This window comes from Sphaeramia orbicularis, chromosome 6 (genome assembly GCF_902148855.1).
Source record: "Sphaeramia orbicularis chromosome 6, fSphaOr1.1, whole genome shotgun sequence".
NCBI lineage: Eukaryota > Metazoa > Chordata > Actinopteri > Kurtiformes > Apogonidae > Sphaeramia > Sphaeramia orbicularis.
In genome coordinates this window covers 38,304,319-38,323,327 of record NC_043962.1, presented here as the reverse complement: position 1 = coordinate 38,323,327, position 19,009 = coordinate 38,304,319, and the positions used below count along the sequence as shown (strand labels likewise).

The window sequence follows — 19,009 nt, the reverse complement described above, 5'->3', positions numbered from 1 at the left end:
ATTGGACTGTTAGACTGTGAAAATATAGAAATAGAAAGACGACACATCTGCTCATTCATACAGGTTACATCATCGGAACTGTCTGCACAGTTTGTTCAGAGTTACTGAAGATGTCTCTGCAGCTTCAACATGAGTCAACTGCAGTGATTTTAATCTCTTTTACTTATACTTTTCACCTCCACTTTTTCACAACATCTGAGGTAAAATTTTCTAAGATAACAGCTGTTTGGTATTGGGAACATGCATTATGTGCAATGACATATGTAGTCCACTGACGTATTGACACAAAAATAGATGTTTCCTCATGACCATCCTCTCAAACTGTAACTTTCAGCTTGAAAAAGTAGTTAAACTGACAAAGATTATTTGTCTGTCACCATTGACCACTGTTCATATTTCATATATTTCATACATAGTTCATATTTCATATGTATGTATGTAAATATGCATGTATGTATGTATGTACGTACGTACGTATGTACGTATGCATGTATGTATATATGTAAGCATGTATGTACGTACGTACGTATGTATCTATGTAAGTATGTATGTATGTATGTGTGTATCTATCTGTCTGTCTGTCTGTCTGTCTGTCTATGGTGCGATTTGTCAAAAAAGCAGATTGAGGGATGTTTTTTTTTTTTTTCTAAGTTAACGGTTGGCCCTATTACATGTCGAATAGTTGAACATTCATCTTTAATACAACCAAAATATACATGAAACTTTAAATTTTTGGCGATGGCCACACCTGCGATGATGGCCTAATTAAGTTTCAGGACCATGGATAAGGGCCGATCACATGAACATGGTAGAGGATTTATGGCGAACGGGTAACTCAGACTGAAAAAAGGAACATTAAACCTAAAGATCCAGTTGAACATGTTGCATTGGTGCCCGCAAGTATACCTCCTGTACAGTTGTGTGCACCAGAGAGAGAGAGAGAGAGAGAGAGAGAGAGAGAGAGAGAGAGAGAGAGAGAGAGAGAGAGAGAGAGAGAGAGAGAGAGAGAGAGAGAGAGAGAGAGAGAGAGAGAGAGAGAGAGAGAGAGAGAGAGAGAGAGAGAGAGAGAGAGAGAGAGAGGAGAGAGAGAGAGAGAGAGAGAGAGAGAGAGAGAGAGAGAGAGAGAGAGAGAGAGAGAGAGAGAGAGAGAAGTCATCCTATAGGAAAACAATGATGCAAAACAAAAATAACTGAAAATTCACCTGTGACTGTACTTATTCATCTGAATTTTATTTGACAGCCAAAATACATTTAGGCATTGTTACATTTTACATTATGCAACTGATGCAATGTGTGTAGGAGCTGGAGCCATATCATCTCATTTGCAGACCTTGTCCCTGCATTAAAAACAAATAAACACACCTGTTGGGAATACATAAGGAGTGGAAGGTACTCTAATGGTGTATTTGTACTTCTGTAATACCCACCTCTGCCTCAGCATTGAGGTCATTTTTTTCCTCTATCAAATCACAACAATACACAACCATTACAGTCACCAAATGTATGTAATCAATCATTCTTTCTGACCTTTTTCACTGATGTCTTTCCCATATACGTGAATGCAGCTGTCACTTTAGTTCCTGTTCTTAAAAACCTGCCAGTTGAGTGTTTTTTCTCTATTATTATTGAAGCTGCTGCCATCTGTGATCAATGTGCAACCATTCCCCTTCTTTCACCATCGCCTTCATCTTTTCACCTTGACATCTTGATCTAGTGTCAGGGTCGACTGAGCTTTTGTAATGTGTTTATACATGCCATCAAACATGAGGAGATGTATGTAGCTCGGTTGTATTCAGGGTTGGTTCTCTCTCTCTCTCTCTCTCACTTATGGGATATAAGATACTCTCAAGATATTTCTTTTTCTTTTTTTTCAACTTCTGGATGGTTTTCTGAAGGGGAAAGAAGATGGGTAAAATAAGAAAGGACAGAGTGCATGAAATAAAAGATGAGAAAATATTTTCCAGGCTTACGTTTGGATAAAAATATGAGCCTGTCACGTATGAAGATTGTTATGGAAAGACGTGGGCATTTTGTTTCTTTATTAAGCGAGCAAAGGAAATAAAAGACAAACAAAAAAATCAAGATTTGAAAACAAAAAAGATGTTTGCAAAATTTTCCAGCTTAACAAAATCGATTGTGTTCTCATTTTCTTTCATTTCAAATCTGAAACTTCTGCTTGCAGGCCAAAATGTTTTGGCATTTTAACGGTTTTGTTTGCAAGTCCAAATGTTTTGCACCTGTAAATCTTTTGCAAATCAAAACGTTTTGCTTGCAAGTTCAAGTGGTACCTACTTTTGGGTCAAAATTGTTTGCGAGTAGAAAAGTTTTTCATGTCAGAATCTTTTTGCGATGCAAAAACTTTTGCTTGTAAGTTCAACTGAACTGGATGGGCGGGATCTACATGAGCAGAAGGGGTGGATTTCTATTGGTAGCTTGCTTCGGTTTGACAATGTGCCTGGTGCCTGGTCCCCCAGCCCACCTGAACATAGTGGGAGTGCTGGCCTGCAAGCAGAAGGTTCAGATTTGAAATGAAAGAAAATGAGAACACAATTGATTTTGTTAACCCTATAACACCATGTAATAGCTTGAGCAGTCAAGGCACGTTCAAAAAGGAGCTTGGACATAGGTGCTGTAACAAAAAAACACTTCTTTTTATTTATTTTCTCAGGAGACTCCAAAAACACATCCTTCACCATCAACCTACAGACACTAATGCCGTGTTTCCACTACGTGGAACCAGCTCGACTCGACTTGGCTCGACTCGGTATTCCTGGAGACCGTTTCCATTACAAGATACTACCGACTTTACAGTACCTGGTCGTCATAGCGATGCGGCGCACTACTTCCGTGTCATCTGTTCAGAGAGTTGCTGATAAACTGGCTCGTTGCGTGTTGTCTTTTCTGAATTTTTACGTCGGCCACCAAAGACTGAACCTCCTCAACCGACCATAGTGTAGTTTTGGGCTGTTATCATGTGAATTAATGTACCGCTATATTTACTGTCCACTTCCGTATCTGTTTTTTGTAAAACGGTTGGTCACAGAGAAAACTCTCTGACCAATCAGTGGTCTGCAGTGTTTACACGTCACGTTTTAGTATCTGGTCCCCAGTCCTGGAACCTCGGCGGAGGTGATACCAAAGAAGTAGTACTGGGTACCAGATTCCACGTCCTTTTTCATAATGGAAACGCAAAAAGGCCGAGCTAAGTCGAGTCAAGTCGAGCTGATACCACATAGTGGAAACGGGGCATAAATGGACCAAATATATACATAAGTGCACTGTGCATGTGACTGGGTATAAACCATTACCACAGGGGAAACAAACAATATACACACTTACTATACAGTTTCTTTTTACCTTTAAAAAACACCACAAAGTCACAAAATACACTATTTACGAATATTAACACAAACCAAATACCCAAAAACAACACTATACAAACACATATATACATATTTACATTTTACCCGACACCAAATACCCTTCCTTCAACCTTCCATGTGTCCTCACCCTCCCGGAACCTTTAAATAGTGCCCAAGCCCCCTGGGGATTCTTTTGCCTGGACACCATGCTGGAAACGGAAGCCCACATACAGTAAGTTAGCGTCGACAAACCCATTTCCTACAATATTCTAAAAGTAACACTGATTTGTTGAACCTTATGCTATATCACAACCACTATACATTTGACAATTAATATGCCGTCTTTGTGATTCGTGCAGGAACGGTGAAGAGAACAGCAGCGTAAACGGCTCACCATCCCCTTGCTGGACCCACTCCACCACAGCACTACAATACAAATGATATTCAATAAAAATCCGTTTAAAACACACTGTGTGTATATTTCTGTGAATTAACCTTTACTGCCACAGTCATTCAGTACACCGACAATAATTAATAACAGATGTAACGGCGACCCATCGTTACACACCAAATATAAATGAGTTACATGAGTTTTGAAGCCTTCTACATGATGAGGGTGATTTTTTTTCCTTGAAAAACCTGATGTATACAATTAGATACATGCCATACAAGGATAATCCACCAGGGGGAGGAATTCATTCACCAGAGGCCTTTCCAGTGACACTATAAGATTGTCATTGAGGACGGAGGTCGAACTTTGCCAATTTTGAAAAGGAATTACCAATTTGTTAGACATGTTTGTGTTATATTATGTTTTGTTTGTTCAAAAATAATAACGTGAGCATTGAGACCCAGCATATTAAATATGATACAAAATTGAAACTCATACATGGAAATTTATATTTGAAAAAAAAACTGGGTTCAGAAGGACCAATAAAAGCTCCAGTTTCAAACAACTGGAATTTTCTGTCAATGATTCAATGGTTCAGGCTTTACAGAGTTAGGCTGGAACATTTTGAGACCTTCATTTTTGTTTTCAAATCTTGATTTTTTATTAGCCTTCTATTCCCTTTGCTTGATCAGTAAAGACACAAAATTATCTTCATAGTCACGCTTGTCTCGATTTAACTCTGTTATGGTTTGTATGTGAAAATATACTTCATAAATGTATTCTGTTGTTTTCTAAAGGTCTATGTATGCCTATGTATTTGATTATACAGCAACAGTCTGGAGGATTTATGTGACCACTAGAGGGAGTAATGAGTCACTCTGTCAGTCATGTTGAAGAAAATTAACACCTTTTGAGCAAAATGTCAGAAAGTGACCAGATGAGATGAGAACCACTAAGGAACAACTTTTAGAGTCAAAGATAGTCACAAACTGATAAAAGCTATAAGTACTGTTGTTGTTTTCACCACTGGACACAGCTCTGAATGAAAAAAAAGGAGTTTAATGCTGAAATGGCAGTGTTTCTTCTACGTGGGTGAATTTCATTATGAGGCTTATGAAGGTATTATATGATGTTATGATTCCAAACAGATCTTTATTGCAGCTATTGAAAACACAAACTGTCCAGGGCATCAGGACATGTATGTGATTTGTGGTTTTACTGTGTCTGTTTTCAGTCTAGAAACAGGGCTAAGCTAACAGAGCTATAATGTAAACCAGGGGTGTCAAACTCATTTTGGTTCAGGGGCCATATTTAGCCCAATCTGATCTCAAGCGGGCCAGACCAGTAAAATAATGACTTAATAACCTAGAAATAATGACAAATCCCAGTTGTTTTTTTTAGTACAAAAAAAACCCAATTAAATTATGAAAATATTTACATTTTACAAAAAAAAAGTGAATAACCTGAAAAAACAGAAATTTCTTTTGAAAAATTAGCACAATTTTAACAATATTATGCCTCGACTTATTATTTATACATGTAAATCACACACAATGCTTCATAAACATTTGGTAACAGGCAGAATATTGTTAAAATTTTGGAGTTTGGAAGTAAAATTTGAACAATATCTACAATATTACATCTTTTATTATTAACACAACTAAAGATCACAGAGGATCTATAAATGCACAAAACATTTAGTAACAGGCAGAATATTGTTAAAATAGCACATTTTGGGTTGTTCATCTTTGTTTATATTTATGTATTTATTTGCATTTTATTGTGAAAGAATAGTTTTGTAAATGTTAATATTTTCACAGTGTAATGTTTTTTGTTTTTTTTTACTGAAATTTTTTCACATAATTTTTCACAAAGAAAATTTCTAGTTGTCATTATTTATGGGTTATTGTGTTGTTATTTTTACTGTAGATCACATTGGTCTGTATGTGAAACCTGAACCAAAACGATTTTGACAACCTTGACTGTTCAGGTTCATTTTTGCACTTTCATTCTGTGGGGCCGGAATGGAACCTTTGGGGGGGGGCAGATTTGGCCCCCGGGCCGCATGTTTGACACCTGTGATTTAAACTATCAGCTGACGCAACACATGAAGATTAGAAGACACAGTTTTATTTTTACTGGCTGTCAAAATAGCTGGGTATGAGTTTTAGTTTCAGAAGAAAACTGTGCAAACAATGAGCTTTACACTTTATTCAATGAGCGATACAGTCTGTGGATCCGTAGCATTGATCTGTTTGTGGTTTTGATCATCCTAAGTGTGTTTTGGTTCATGATTTCCCCCTGCTGTTGAGAGTCTGGAATATTCATACTAAATATAACCCCTTTAAACATATAAAAGCATAAGGTTGACATCCAGATTATTTCCATACTGCTGTGTCTGTTTTCAGTGGATGAGCTGCTGAAGGAGGCGGGTGTTGGAGCTGATGGGCGGGTCCACTGTGAGCAGTTTGCTAAAGCGGTGACGCGTTCCTCCACAAAGCGCTGACACAACCAACGCTCAGGATTTTATTTTTTATTATATAAACTGGAAAAACTACATCATTATTTGTGCTCTTTGTGCTTTTTATACTAATACCTGTAAACTGACAATATTAACCCTTTTAAGTCTGCCATTATAACAGGCTGCCTAGGTGTCTTCATGATTTCTTTGCAATAAAAGTGTAAAAAAATGTCTTTTTTGCCAATTCTTTTGCACGCTTATTTTCAGGAAGAACCTAACTTTCAATATCTGACCACAAATTATCATCATTATAAATAATAAATGACAGTGTGTTTTAGTAAAAAGAGAAAAAAACAAACTTGAAGTTTCACATCCATCAGCTGCTGCTGCCATGGTGGTGGAGTTCCAGACCACTGTTACTGCCTACACAGAGACCACAGCGGTTCTTTCTCTGTGAAGCAAGAAGAAATGTATGATGATTTCATAGTTGTGTTTGTGTGTGAGTACATTTTTGTCCATGAAGGTCACCAGAGTATAGAAACTTTGGGGAGGGCATAAGGGTTAAATGAAGGCTGTTGTACAGATACAATCATGTGAATCAACATAACACTACAAAAAATAATGACATTTCTGCGTTTGTGTTGTAGCTGCAGCACATTGATAGGCACTTGTGTCCTAGTAAGACAGCACAGCTTGAGCATATTGTCTGCTTTTTTTTTTTCTAACATCTAAACCAGAACATTGTGTTAAAACTGGCCTGTAGCTGACATGACTTGGTTAACCCATAAAGACCCAAACAGCTGCTGGAAACCAAAGCATCTACTGTTCTACAATGTTTAAGAACTTCTGAACCACTAAACCTATCAATACCTTGAAATAATTGGTGCAAAATACAGTTTGACATCTTTTCATGGTCATGGCGCTGTTGGATCTTAACCCATAAAGACCCAAACAGCCACTGGTGACCAAAACCAACTACTGTAAAATGTTTAATACCTGTTGGTCCACTAATCCTATCAATACATGTAAATAATTGATGTAAAATACAGTTTATCATCTTTTCATGGTCATCAGATATGACCCATTTGGACGTGCAGAGGCTCCATAGTGAACATGGAAACACTGTCATCTTCTACAACATTGATTCACCAGTAAAACTCATGGAGATGGATCAATGACAGTGTATGGACACACTGGGTTTATGTTCAGTTAATGACAGATTTTACTGAAAAAGTTAAAAAGTTTTCCATGTAAATGTTGTGCAGCAGTGTATCATGCAGGGAAGAAAATCGCTCTGCACTCTACATTTTATTCTGAACATCTGTTTAAAAAAAAAAAATCCTCATGACATCAAACATGAGGCTTTGACTTGCAACTGAATTTCAGCCGACTCTGTAGAAAGTAACAAAATACATCATACAACATCAAGTATTGATCTCTATTTTTTAATGAAACTGATCATAATATTGTAAATATACAGTTAAACCATTTCAAAAACTTAACCCATACAGACCCAAACAGCTACCGACGACCAAAACCAACTACTGATGTAAAATGTTTAAAACCTGTTGAACCATGAATCCTATCAGTACATATAAGTAATTGGTGTAAAATGCAGTTTGTCATCTTTTCATGGTCATCAAATATGACCCATTTGGACGTTCAGAGGCTCCATAGTGAACGTGGAAACACTGTCATCTTCTACAACATTGATTCACCAGTAAAACTCATAGAGAAACACTGGGTTTATGTTCAGTTAATGACAGATTTTACAGAAAAAGTCACCTTTTCTTCAGTTTTCTCTGTTTCTGATATAATAACCTTTGAATGTACTCTGAGCTTTAATGAACATCTACAAGATCTGTGAATTAAATATAAGAAAATACCTGATTTACTCTGAAAAATGCTAGATACATTTTAACATTTTAACTCATTTGCTTGTTCCATGGGCTGTCAGTAAAGGTCCGAAACAGCTTGAACCAGATTGTTAAAGTTTTTTCAAAGATTATTGGAGTTCAGCTGACGGACCTGAGCTCTCTCTGGGAGAAACGTGTGGTCCAGAAAGCCCGGGGAAAAATAGATCAACCTGGACACATTTTTTCCTCGACTTTTCTGTCATACCCTCTGGGTGGCGCTACTGTGCACCCCCCAGGAAAACAAACAGATATTCCAACTCATTTATTCCCTCAGCTATCAGGCTGCTTAACGCTGGGAAGTGGCTGGAGCTGATTTGATTTTCTATTTATTGTTTTTTTGTTTTTTTGTTTTTTTGTTTTTTTTAGCATCTTAGTCATTTCATTTCATTTCACTGCTGAATTTATTGCCCAGTTGTGGTTCTGTGGGTACTGACAGGTGAATGTGTATTTATGTGGCTGTCATATGCTGCTATGAACGTTTTGCATTTTTTTTGGTTGTCCCTAATTGTTTGGACATCCAATAAGGCAGGGTAACTGTGAACTGAATTGTCCTTTGGGGATTAATAAAGTAGTCTGAATCTGAATCTGAGATACAGACGATAATATTATAATAAATAATGATAAATCACTTAAGAAAGGTTAAATATAAAGAAATATATATTTGGAACTGCTGCAAAAGTAGCACTGAGTCTTTATGGGTTAAAAGGTTAACACACTTCCCAGATAGCAAATATTTTGGCAGTATTGGCATACATTTGGCATTTTTGGCTGTCTTTTGGCATTATGAAAACCTTTAGGCTTAACTGTGGTATGATTCAGGTTATCCATAACAGATATGGAGGCACCAGCAATATATGTCTGAGTTCTGGCATATGTGTGGTTAACCAAAAGACTGGGCAAAGAGCGGGATCAAGTATAGGGATGGCATGGCATGTTTATGACAAGCCAGAAGATTGACTAAAGAGTGCCAACATCTTATTCCATATATGGATGTTTTTTGGTTGTGTTTTGGCATATTTCTGTAAAGCCAAAACACCACGCAAAGAGTGGGAATTTCAACTCAGAAGAAAACCCCACTTCATTTTAAAAGCATGATCAACACAAATTTTGGGTGAATTTTTCCCTCCTTTTGGCCTCTCTTTGGGTCAGTTTTGGCAACTTTTTGGTTGGATTATGGTGATTTGGGGCTTTTCTGGGACAATTATGGTTATAGTTTGGAAGTCCACAATTAGTTTTGGGTGAATTTTGGCTTCCTTCTGGTTTGATTTTGGCTTGCCTATTTTGGGCCATTTAGGGCCCATACATCCGCCCAGAACTTTGTCAAATGGCATGCCAGTTTTGGGCCAGATTTAAGCCATAATGATTTTGCTATCTGGGTTTATTCTTTATTCCGTCTTGCATTTTACCCTAATACACACACAGTACCTGGAATTAGCATTAGCATGTAGCATGTTAGGAGTGGTGAGCTGCCATTGAAGGCACTTGGGGACCATCTCCAGATCTTCATCAACACTGTGGTCAGGGGCATCGGCAAGAAATGAACCTATATTTATCTGTTTTTAATGGTGAGCGCTCAGAGAAAACCCATTCAATGTGGAGAGAACAGATAAAATCGGATAGGTAATGTGCAGAGACAGAATTTCCCTATGAGGATAGTAACCAATTTGTTTCCGTCACAGACCAGTTATGTTTCCTTATCACCATATAATAAAAAAAGTCAGCGATAATGCTCAAGCATCTGTCGTCTTCCTAGAGCCAAGTTACAATCATCTATCAATCTGCTACAGCTACAACACAAACCTAAAAATCTCATTAAGTTTTGTAATTTAATATTGATTCACATGATTGTATCTGCGCAACAGCCTTCATTTAAGTTTTAGCCAAGATACACAAGATGATATTATATTATGCAAAATGATCATTTGTGATATGACTGCACATGTTAAACAGCAGTGTAACTATGAGGATCATTTGATGTATGTTACTGAAATGATCGAAGCAGATGTTTTCATGACGACCATAAAAAAAAAAACATCCTTGCAAAGTTTCTGAAAACTGATGAGCTGCAGCCAGTCTTTCCCTTCTATGTGATGATATATTTGCTCTGCACACACAATTTGGAACATTTTATGAAGGGGAAGATTATTTCACTGTAAACCGTCCTGTCATTTCCTGTTAAAGGAGCTTCATGCATGGAAAACCCATCAGCAGGGCTTGGACCAGGTCTGGTAAATATACAAAACACAGAAACCTTCCTCCAGTAAATCACACTGACACTTCTTATGGCCTTATGTAATCACACAAGAACATGAATGTATGAATATATATGAACTTTCTATCATTTTTGTAACCTCTTTTTCTGGTGACTTTATTGTTTTGAGTGAAAGGTCTTTTTTTTCTCTCTCTCTCTCTCTCTCTCTCTCTGAGCCATCATGAAGGAGTCGGGTCGGCAGCCAGCTGTGAAATGTGTACTCTGTTTCTTCCATTAATATTCAAGGACTCGTTGACTTTTCAGGAGTAGGTTGAATAACTTTCGCTTCTAACATTTACCTCAGGGCCTCACCAGTCTGTTGCCTTTGGCCTCATAAATGCTGATTTTCAGGCACCTTGAAGGAGCTCCACGTTAAAGATACGTTAAATACATTACGTTTGTATTTCTGTCTGTTCCCTGGAAACTTATGAATGTGAACCCTAACGGAGAATATGGAGCAACACCACTGGTAACCATAGAGACAGTGTTGAGATTCCAAGAAAATACAGTTGTGCTCATAAGTTTACATACCCTAGTAGAATTTATGATTCTTCTGCCATTTTTCAGAGAAAATGAATAATACCAAAACTTTTCTTTCACTTGTGGTCAGTGGTTGGGTGAAGCCATTTATTACACTGGTCAACAACAAATTTATTGTTTAAGTTTTTTGAGCTGATTTAGGATAATTTTGGTGTGCTGAATCCAAAAATCACATTAATTTTGCTCAATCAGGTCAACTTTCTGAACTATGCTACATATTGGCTTTTTAACATTTTTGCTTACATTTATGGGCATTTTCACACCATATGATACAAAATTATTTCATATTTCTTGCAATAAACGAGTTCTGAAGATTTTACTTTTGCCAATTTATGATTAATGTTTTTTTTAACATTACAGGTGAATGAAATGGCTTCGACTAGAAGATCTTGCAAAAATAAGCCTGACGTATTCTGCTACATCTGCGGTGAATACACCATTGCACCTAACAGGAATCAAGTCACAAGCTTCATAAAGTGTGCTTACCAATCTTATTTTGGTATTAATTATTATATTTTGTGAGAAGATCAAATTTTTAAAAATCAAATTAGCAAAAAAACCTGACCTGATTGAGAAAAACAGATGTCATTTTTGGATTTAGCGGTGCAAAATGGTCCTAATTCAGTCGAAAAAACCTAAACAACTTGCAAAAAACATTTTTTTGTAACCCAGTGTTATCAAACAAATGTGTTTGCTGTTTTTTAATCATACTGACAACAGAAACTACCCAAATGACCCTGATCTAAAGTTTCCATACTCTAGTTTTTAATCCTCAGTACTGGCCCCTTTAACTCTTTCATGCATAAGTAAGTAAGTAAAGTAAGTAAATTTTATTTATAGAGCACCTTTCACAGACAGAGTCACAAAGTGCTTTATCAATTCAAATCAGAATCAAATCAAGTTTACAGAAATCCAACAGAATCCTTCAGGAGCAAACACTTGTGATTGGTGACAGTGGGGAGGAAAAGCTTCCCTTTAACAGCAGAAACCTGGAGCAGACCCAGACTCCTGAAGGATGGCTGTCTGCCTTGACCAGTTGGAGTTAAACAGAGAGAGTAAAGGAGGAGAAAAGAGAGAGCGATAGAGATATAGAGAGACTGGGGGTGGGGGGGAACGACACATGGAGTACTTTATGATGAATACATAGAGTGTAATCAGTTTGTGGTGACCCTGGGTCAGGTGGGAGACTTAAAAGCCTTTTTGAACAGCAGGGTTTTGAGGTGTTTTTTTAAAGCTCTCTACAGAGTCCATGGACCGTAGGTGTGGGGGCAGGTCATTCCATAGGCGTGGTGCCACAGCTTTAAAAGACCTGTCACCGCGTGTGCTAAAACATAGCATAGTGGTCACTACAGTGGACAGTTATTCTACAGCTGTTCTCTTGTATATTCATGGATTTAGTTGTTTTAGTTCCATATCAGCCAACACATTGGGCACTCATGCATCATCCCATTCACTGCAATTGATACCATTACTGTCACTTTGCTGTTCTTGATAAAACTGATCTGCAATAACATGTTTGAGTGTAAAGTAATTGCTTATTATTTTTATTAGACTGTAATTAACACCAAAGTGTTTTTTTTCCCTATATTATCTCCATGAAGTGAGTAATTACTGGTATTAGGGTATGTTAAATGTGACAAAACAAAAGGATTAGCAGCATGAAAAATGTTTTTATTTCATAGTTTTCACACAGCATATTAGTAAATACATTTTCTTTGCTTCAAAAATTAAATGCATGGTGTCCAGCTGAGTGGAAATTTTTGCAACTCCATGAAAAATAGATTCATAAAAAAAATTTCAAATGCATTGTTTTTTTAAAATCCAATCCAACTTTATTTGTAAAGCACAGTGGATTAAAGTAATGTACAGAAAAAGAATAACAGAGTAAAATACAAGAATAGATGAAAAGACATAGAACAACTGTAAAAAAAAAAAAAAAAAGAAAAAGAAAAAAAAAGAAAATAATTAAATTAAATAGATAGATAGATAGATAGATAGATAGATAGATAGATAGATAGATAGATAGATAGATAGATAGATAGATAGATAAAAATACAGAAGAATAGATAAAAACCTAAATAAAAGAATAAAATACAAGAATAGATTAAAAACATTAAAAAAAAGCTGTACAATTAATGCCAAATTTAAGAGGAATAAAAACACTCAGTAAAAAAATCTTGATTCATGCACGAAAGGGTTAACATCAATGACAGCTGAAGTCTTTTGTGCTAGTTGTGGAAGTGGTACTTTATTTTCTCAGATGGTAAAGCTGCCCATTCGTCTTGGCAAAACACCTTCAGTTCCTTTAAGATTTGGGGTTTTCTTGCATGAACTGCATGTTTGAGACCTCACCAGAGTGGTTCAATGATACTGAGGTCAGCAGACTGGGATGGACACTCCTTCACCTTCACTTTTTTCTGCTGTAGCCAATGACAGGTGGATTTGTCCTTGGTGTTTTGGATCATTGTCATGTTGGAACATCCAAGACCATCCCATGCACATTCAGTTACGGTATGTAAACTCATGAGCATGACTATAATTTCCAGAAAAGGCAGAATTTTTCAAAGAGTGACTGTGGGAGTTGGTGAAAAACTACCAACATATTTACAACTACCTTTATCAGTCAATCCGTTCACATGCAGACCAATACTCTGATCATTATCCAATTTCTGGAGTTGTCAGAATATTCAAGTGACCATGTAAACGGGATAATCTGAAATGTTTTATCAGATAACAGCAGAAATCAGATTAACACACCTGGATTTCTCATCAATACTCTAATGTCTTCCTGCATGTATACAGGTTAATCGGATTTATTTCATTCTTTTACGTCAGCACATGTGTAAACAGAATTAAAACAGTAGAGAAAGGAAGTTACGTGGTCAAACATAAGCAGAAGACAACAGGAAGTTTGAGTCGACCACCATTATGGACATATGTACTCCGAAAGAAATCCGATAATGTACTGGAGCATCTAAACCAGGATTTATTCATTATCTCATTTCATAAGTGCATGTAAATGCATTAGTTCTGATTATTACAATTATCCGATTACTCCCAGTTATGGGACTTTTATGGTCATGTAAACAGACTCATTAGTAATATCTCTACTGTCATCGCCATATTTGTTATCATTGACTTTCTTCTTCTTCTTCTCAAAAAACTTTACTCTTCTTGATGGTATTTGGCCAGTATGTTAATTAAGAACGGCACCCTCTGGTGGATTAATCGACAAACGTTCATTCCAGTGCCATGGACTCATCTGAGTATGGAGGTAATGACGCTTGAAACAGACGTACCTGTTTATGTTCATAAAGCGAGCATGAATGGGCTTTAACAAGAACCAGAGCTCAGCAGGTGGGACTATGTAAATACAGTTCACCTAGAAGTCAGTGAAAAGCAATCTTTTATATGGATTTAATTACAGGAATTTCTTTGCACAACAGACTGGAAATTAAATACACATTAGAAATAGCTCTTATTTATACTTTATATATTGTGTCAAGGTTCAAGGTCATATGAAAGCAGCTGCAGTAACACACTCAATGAATCTGAATCATTTCCATATGATTTAGTCATGTTAACTAGTTATAAGTACCACATGTAGAGTTTAAAGCTGTGTGTTTGGCTTGAGTTCAAGTTAAGTTCATGAGCTGTAGGTACAGCTTGTGTATGAACAGCAAGAGATCTGAAACCCATTAAATTTATCACATTATACATGGTTGCACATAAAGTTGGAATAATTTGGTTTTCAGACACATTCCTCTTTTTTTTATTCCTTTTTCTACATATCAGTAATGTGCAATGATTACATACTGAGTCCTGGTTACACTTTGTCTACCAAGAATAAATCACATTGTCACAATAATTTGATGAGAAACGGTAAAAATACTTGTTTCCAACTTTATGTGCAATAGTGTATTTCACAAGAACTCTCTTTTTATTGACACACATGGTTAACATTAACATATAAAACAATATGACAATGTTCATTTACATATTTAATTTGTACCCAAATCAAATAGGTACCTGGAGAAACTAAAGCTATTACTTTATTTTTACCCGTAAAAGGGGACGCATGTATCCCTTTAATGTAATTTAATGTCAGTGTCACATGTCACTCCTGAACGTGTCTGTTTCTGCTTAAAAACTTGAATTTCCCTCAGGATTAATAGTGTCTCTCTCTCTCTCTCTCTCTCTGTCTCTCTGTCTCTCTGTCTCTCTGTCTCTCTGTCTCTCTGTCTCTCTCTCTCTCTCTCTCTCTCTCTCTCTCTCTCTCTCTCTCTCTCTCTCTCTCTCTCTCTCTCTCTCTCTCTCTCTCTCTCTCTCTCTCTCTCTCTCTCTCTCTCTCTCTCTCTCTCTCTCTCTCTCTCTCTCTCTCTCCTCTCTCTCTCTCTCTCTCTCTCTCTCTCTCTCTCTCTCTCTCTCTCTCTCTCTCTCTCTCTCTCTCTCTCTCTCTCTCTCTCTCTCTCTCTCTCTCTCTCTCTCTTAAAATTCCTCTCAGATACTTCACTACATGTCCTGGTTTTCATCTCTGGTTCAAACTGATTGTTTACTTGCCTGACATTGCCAGCCAGGTATTGGAGAATTAGTCTGGGACCTCACAGTGTTAATAATTAATAATTTAATCAATAATTTCCCTGTAAGATTAAAATAGTATTCTGACTCTGATTCAGTCCATTTTTCGTTTCCATGATGTTTCATCAATGAGCACAGACCCATGTGGCTCTGGAGCTCCAGATGTAATTGGATACAAGTGATCAGAGCAAGGATTTATGGACTACTGATTCAATTTTAAAATGAAACCAACAATTCACTTCATATGTTGGAGATAAGGAAAGATCCATTTCTTGGTGATTAATGCTTCAACTTCGGTTATTTAATCCTCTTTTTATTGGAAATGCTAGACTACGCCAGCCTGAGAACGCTCTACTAAATCGATTTATTTAAATAATTGTACTGAGTTTTAGTGTTAATTTCAATATCATTTAATAGATCAGAATCATATGAACATGGTGAATCATTTCATAAGCTATGGGATGCATCCACCCACTGGAGTTGGATGACACAGTGATGGCAAAAACAGCATGTGTGAACTGATATATACAGGGTGTATAAAAAAAAAATACATACATTTTGAAAAATAACCCCAGTTCCACATTTGATAATTTTTGGAATTTTCTTTTATGGTAGGTAGAGGATTGGTGGATATTTGTCCAAATTTACAGACCCAGGTTGTCATGCATGAGTGAGCAGGGGCAAATTGCGCAATCCAAGTTAAAACTGGTTTGCTCGAAGTAGCGGTGGGATTTAAATCTAATCAAAGGTCATGGGAGGGGACAATGGGCATCCATCTTGTTTTCCACAAAATTGCCAGGTTACAGCATTAACACTTGGCCCACCATGTCAGCTTCATTTCTTTACTCATAGCAGTTGTTCCTGCCTTTCAAAGTTAATTCAACTTATTTAGGACTGAAAATGTCACTGAGGACAGGCCAAGTTAGGGTTGGGGTTAACCCTAAAAACATCTTTTAACGACTGTGGTTTTAAAATTTGCTGACCTTGTGAACTGCCTATTTCAGTTTAATTGTTGTTTTCAATGAATTGCTTACTAAATTTTTTTTGTCTCACTCTCATTTCTTCTTTTTGCATTTTAAAAGTCTACTTCAAACCTTCTTAACCCATAAAGACCCAGTGCTACTTTTGTGTCAGTTCCCAAATGCAATTTTCTCTATATTTAACTGTTTTTAAGTGATTTATCACCATTTATTGTAATATTATCCTCTTTAGTTTGAGTTTTTTCAGTGCAAATCAGTGGTGTAGTGGTCCCTGGAGAAGTGGGTATTCCCTCAATTTGTGTGGGTTTTTTTGTTTGTTTGTTTGTTTTTTAAGACAGCCCAGAAAAATGCCCCGTTTTAGAAACAGTGACATGTCAGACTACTCTATTTAGTTTACCCAAAAATCCATCAGTAGCATTTGCTCACGATTATAAAATTATCATGACTTGATCAGGAGCAGTTTGTAGGTTTTACTGGTCACACAAGCAGTTGCATGAATGTAAATGTATTCAACATGACATCTTTTCTCCTCTAAATGTGCAGTCATATGATCAGTAGTTTAACAGTGACTCATTTGGAAAGCACCTTAAAACTTACCTCAGAATTATGTATTCCATTAAAATAGGTTCTCTCAATACGTGTCAGTCACTTGAAACATGTTTCTTCAGCCTTTCTCATTCACATTCCTAATAATCATGCATCTCTCAATGAGATGTGCGGTGACCTGTCAATCAGCTGGGGTGGCACTGGCACCTGAGGTGTCCGATCAGGTTCCAGAGGTGGCCAGTGCTCGTTAGCAATATTTTCCTTGGTATGACTCGCCCTACTCTGCCTCTGATTGGCTCATCAGTCCTCATGCCTAAAGTTAACCAATCTAATCAGTGAAGGCAGCGAGTACTAGCCAATTAGAGGCAGAGTAGGGCGGGTCATGGCTTCACTATCCTAGGGAAAAAAATGAGCAATTTGACTCAGATACTACTGAATGGTGCGCATCAGGAGGATTTAGAAGTGGGTATACAATGCTGACTGAAAAATAAAAGGGTATACCCCATATACCAACATATACCCTGGACTACACCACTGGTCATGTATTTTTCTATATCTAATTCTTTGATCATGTAGATGTTCATAAAAGCTCAGAGTAAATTCAAAGACTATTACATCAAAATGGAAAAAAATGAAGTATAAGTGACTTTCTCAGTAAAATATATCATTAACTGAACATACACTAAGTGTCTCCATCCACTGTCAGTGATCCAGCTCCATGAGTTTTACTGGTGAATTTATGTTGTAGAAGATGATGGTGTTTCCACCTTCTGTCATACCTGCAGCCAGACGTTAGTCTGGTTTTGTCTGTCTTTTATGTTTTGTTTGTCACTTCCTGTTTTATTTTGTTAAGTTTACCCTCATGTGTCTTGTCTGTTGACTTTACTTCCCTTCCTTGATCGTGTTCACCTTTCCCCTGATTACCTGTCTCCGCCCTGATTTGTGCCACCTGTATCTAGTTGTCTTCCCTCCCTTTTGTGTATTTAAACCCTGTCTCTTCCCTCTGTCAGTTGCCAGTTTGTTACTCTAGCAGTACTTACCAGTGTTCTGATCTTGTCTGTCTGTTTTGGATTCCTGTTTTTGACCCGTTTTGCTTACCCGGTTTTTGCCTACTGCCTGCTCCCTGTTGTTTTTTCTGCCTCATCTGATTCCCGGTTCTGATCACCTTGCCTGACTTTTGGTACGTGAGTTTTTTGCCTAACCCTTATGTCCTGTCGCCTGATTAATAGCTTACCTGTGTATGACCTGTTTCCATCCCTGACCTCCCTTTGCTTTTCCCTAGTTGGGAAAAAGACCCCGCTAACCACACGGGGAGACGGGTTGCCGTTCCCGGTCCGGAGGACTGATTCGAAGAGGAAATTACCACCCATTATCCTCAAGATTTTGTCATTCATATTTTTCTTACACCTGTGTGTGACTAATAAACCTTTTGAATTTTACATTTTGACTCTGAGTTCTGCATTTGGATTCTGTGCCTGTACTAACGCCATTACACCTTCACTATGGAGCCTCTGAACGTCCAAACGGGTCATATCTGATGACCATGAAAAGATGACAAACTGCATTTTACACCAATTATTTACATCTATTGGCAGGATTAATGGATCAAGAGGTTTTAAACATTTTACATCAGTAGTTGGTTTTGGTCACCAGTGGCTGCTTGGGTCTTTATGGGTTCAGATCCAACAGTACAAAATGTGAATTCTTGCAGTTTTTCAACTAGTCTTAAAATTTTGCTCAGGAGTGTATATTTGGTGTATGTATGTCACACACATCAGGGGTTTATAGATGGTTTTATTATTGCTGCTCTTCTAGAAGGACCAAAATAGCCCATACTGGGGCAGGTTCCCCTGATAAGGAGCGAGTGTTTGTGCTGTGATCAGGGGTTCCACTGAGCATTTTTTCCACAGACAAAGACAAATGCAAATCTAACAATCAGCTGACAACCCACCACCATATGAAAGCTGTCTCATGACAGTCTAAA

The 19,009-nt window shown here is 37.3% G+C and overlaps 1 protein-coding gene across 2 annotated transcripts in view; it reads left to right on the top strand.

The window, feature by feature from the left end:
• calml4b (calmodulin-like 4b) overlaps positions 1–6,395 on the top strand; it is a 31,014-nt gene extending 24,619 nt beyond the window's left edge. Inside the window, exon 5 of one of the 2 annotated variants that reach the window (XM_030136682.1) lies at positions 6,162–6,395. In XM_030136682.1, coding sequence (XP_029992542.1) covers positions 6,162–6,259 — 98 coding nt within the window. In that variant the 3' untranslated portion in view covers positions 6,260–6,395. The remainder of the gene's footprint in view (positions 1–6,161) is intronic. The other variant, XM_030136683.1, reaches the window with a different exon arrangement.
• The last annotated feature ends 12,614 nt before the right edge of the window (positions 6,396–19,009 follow it).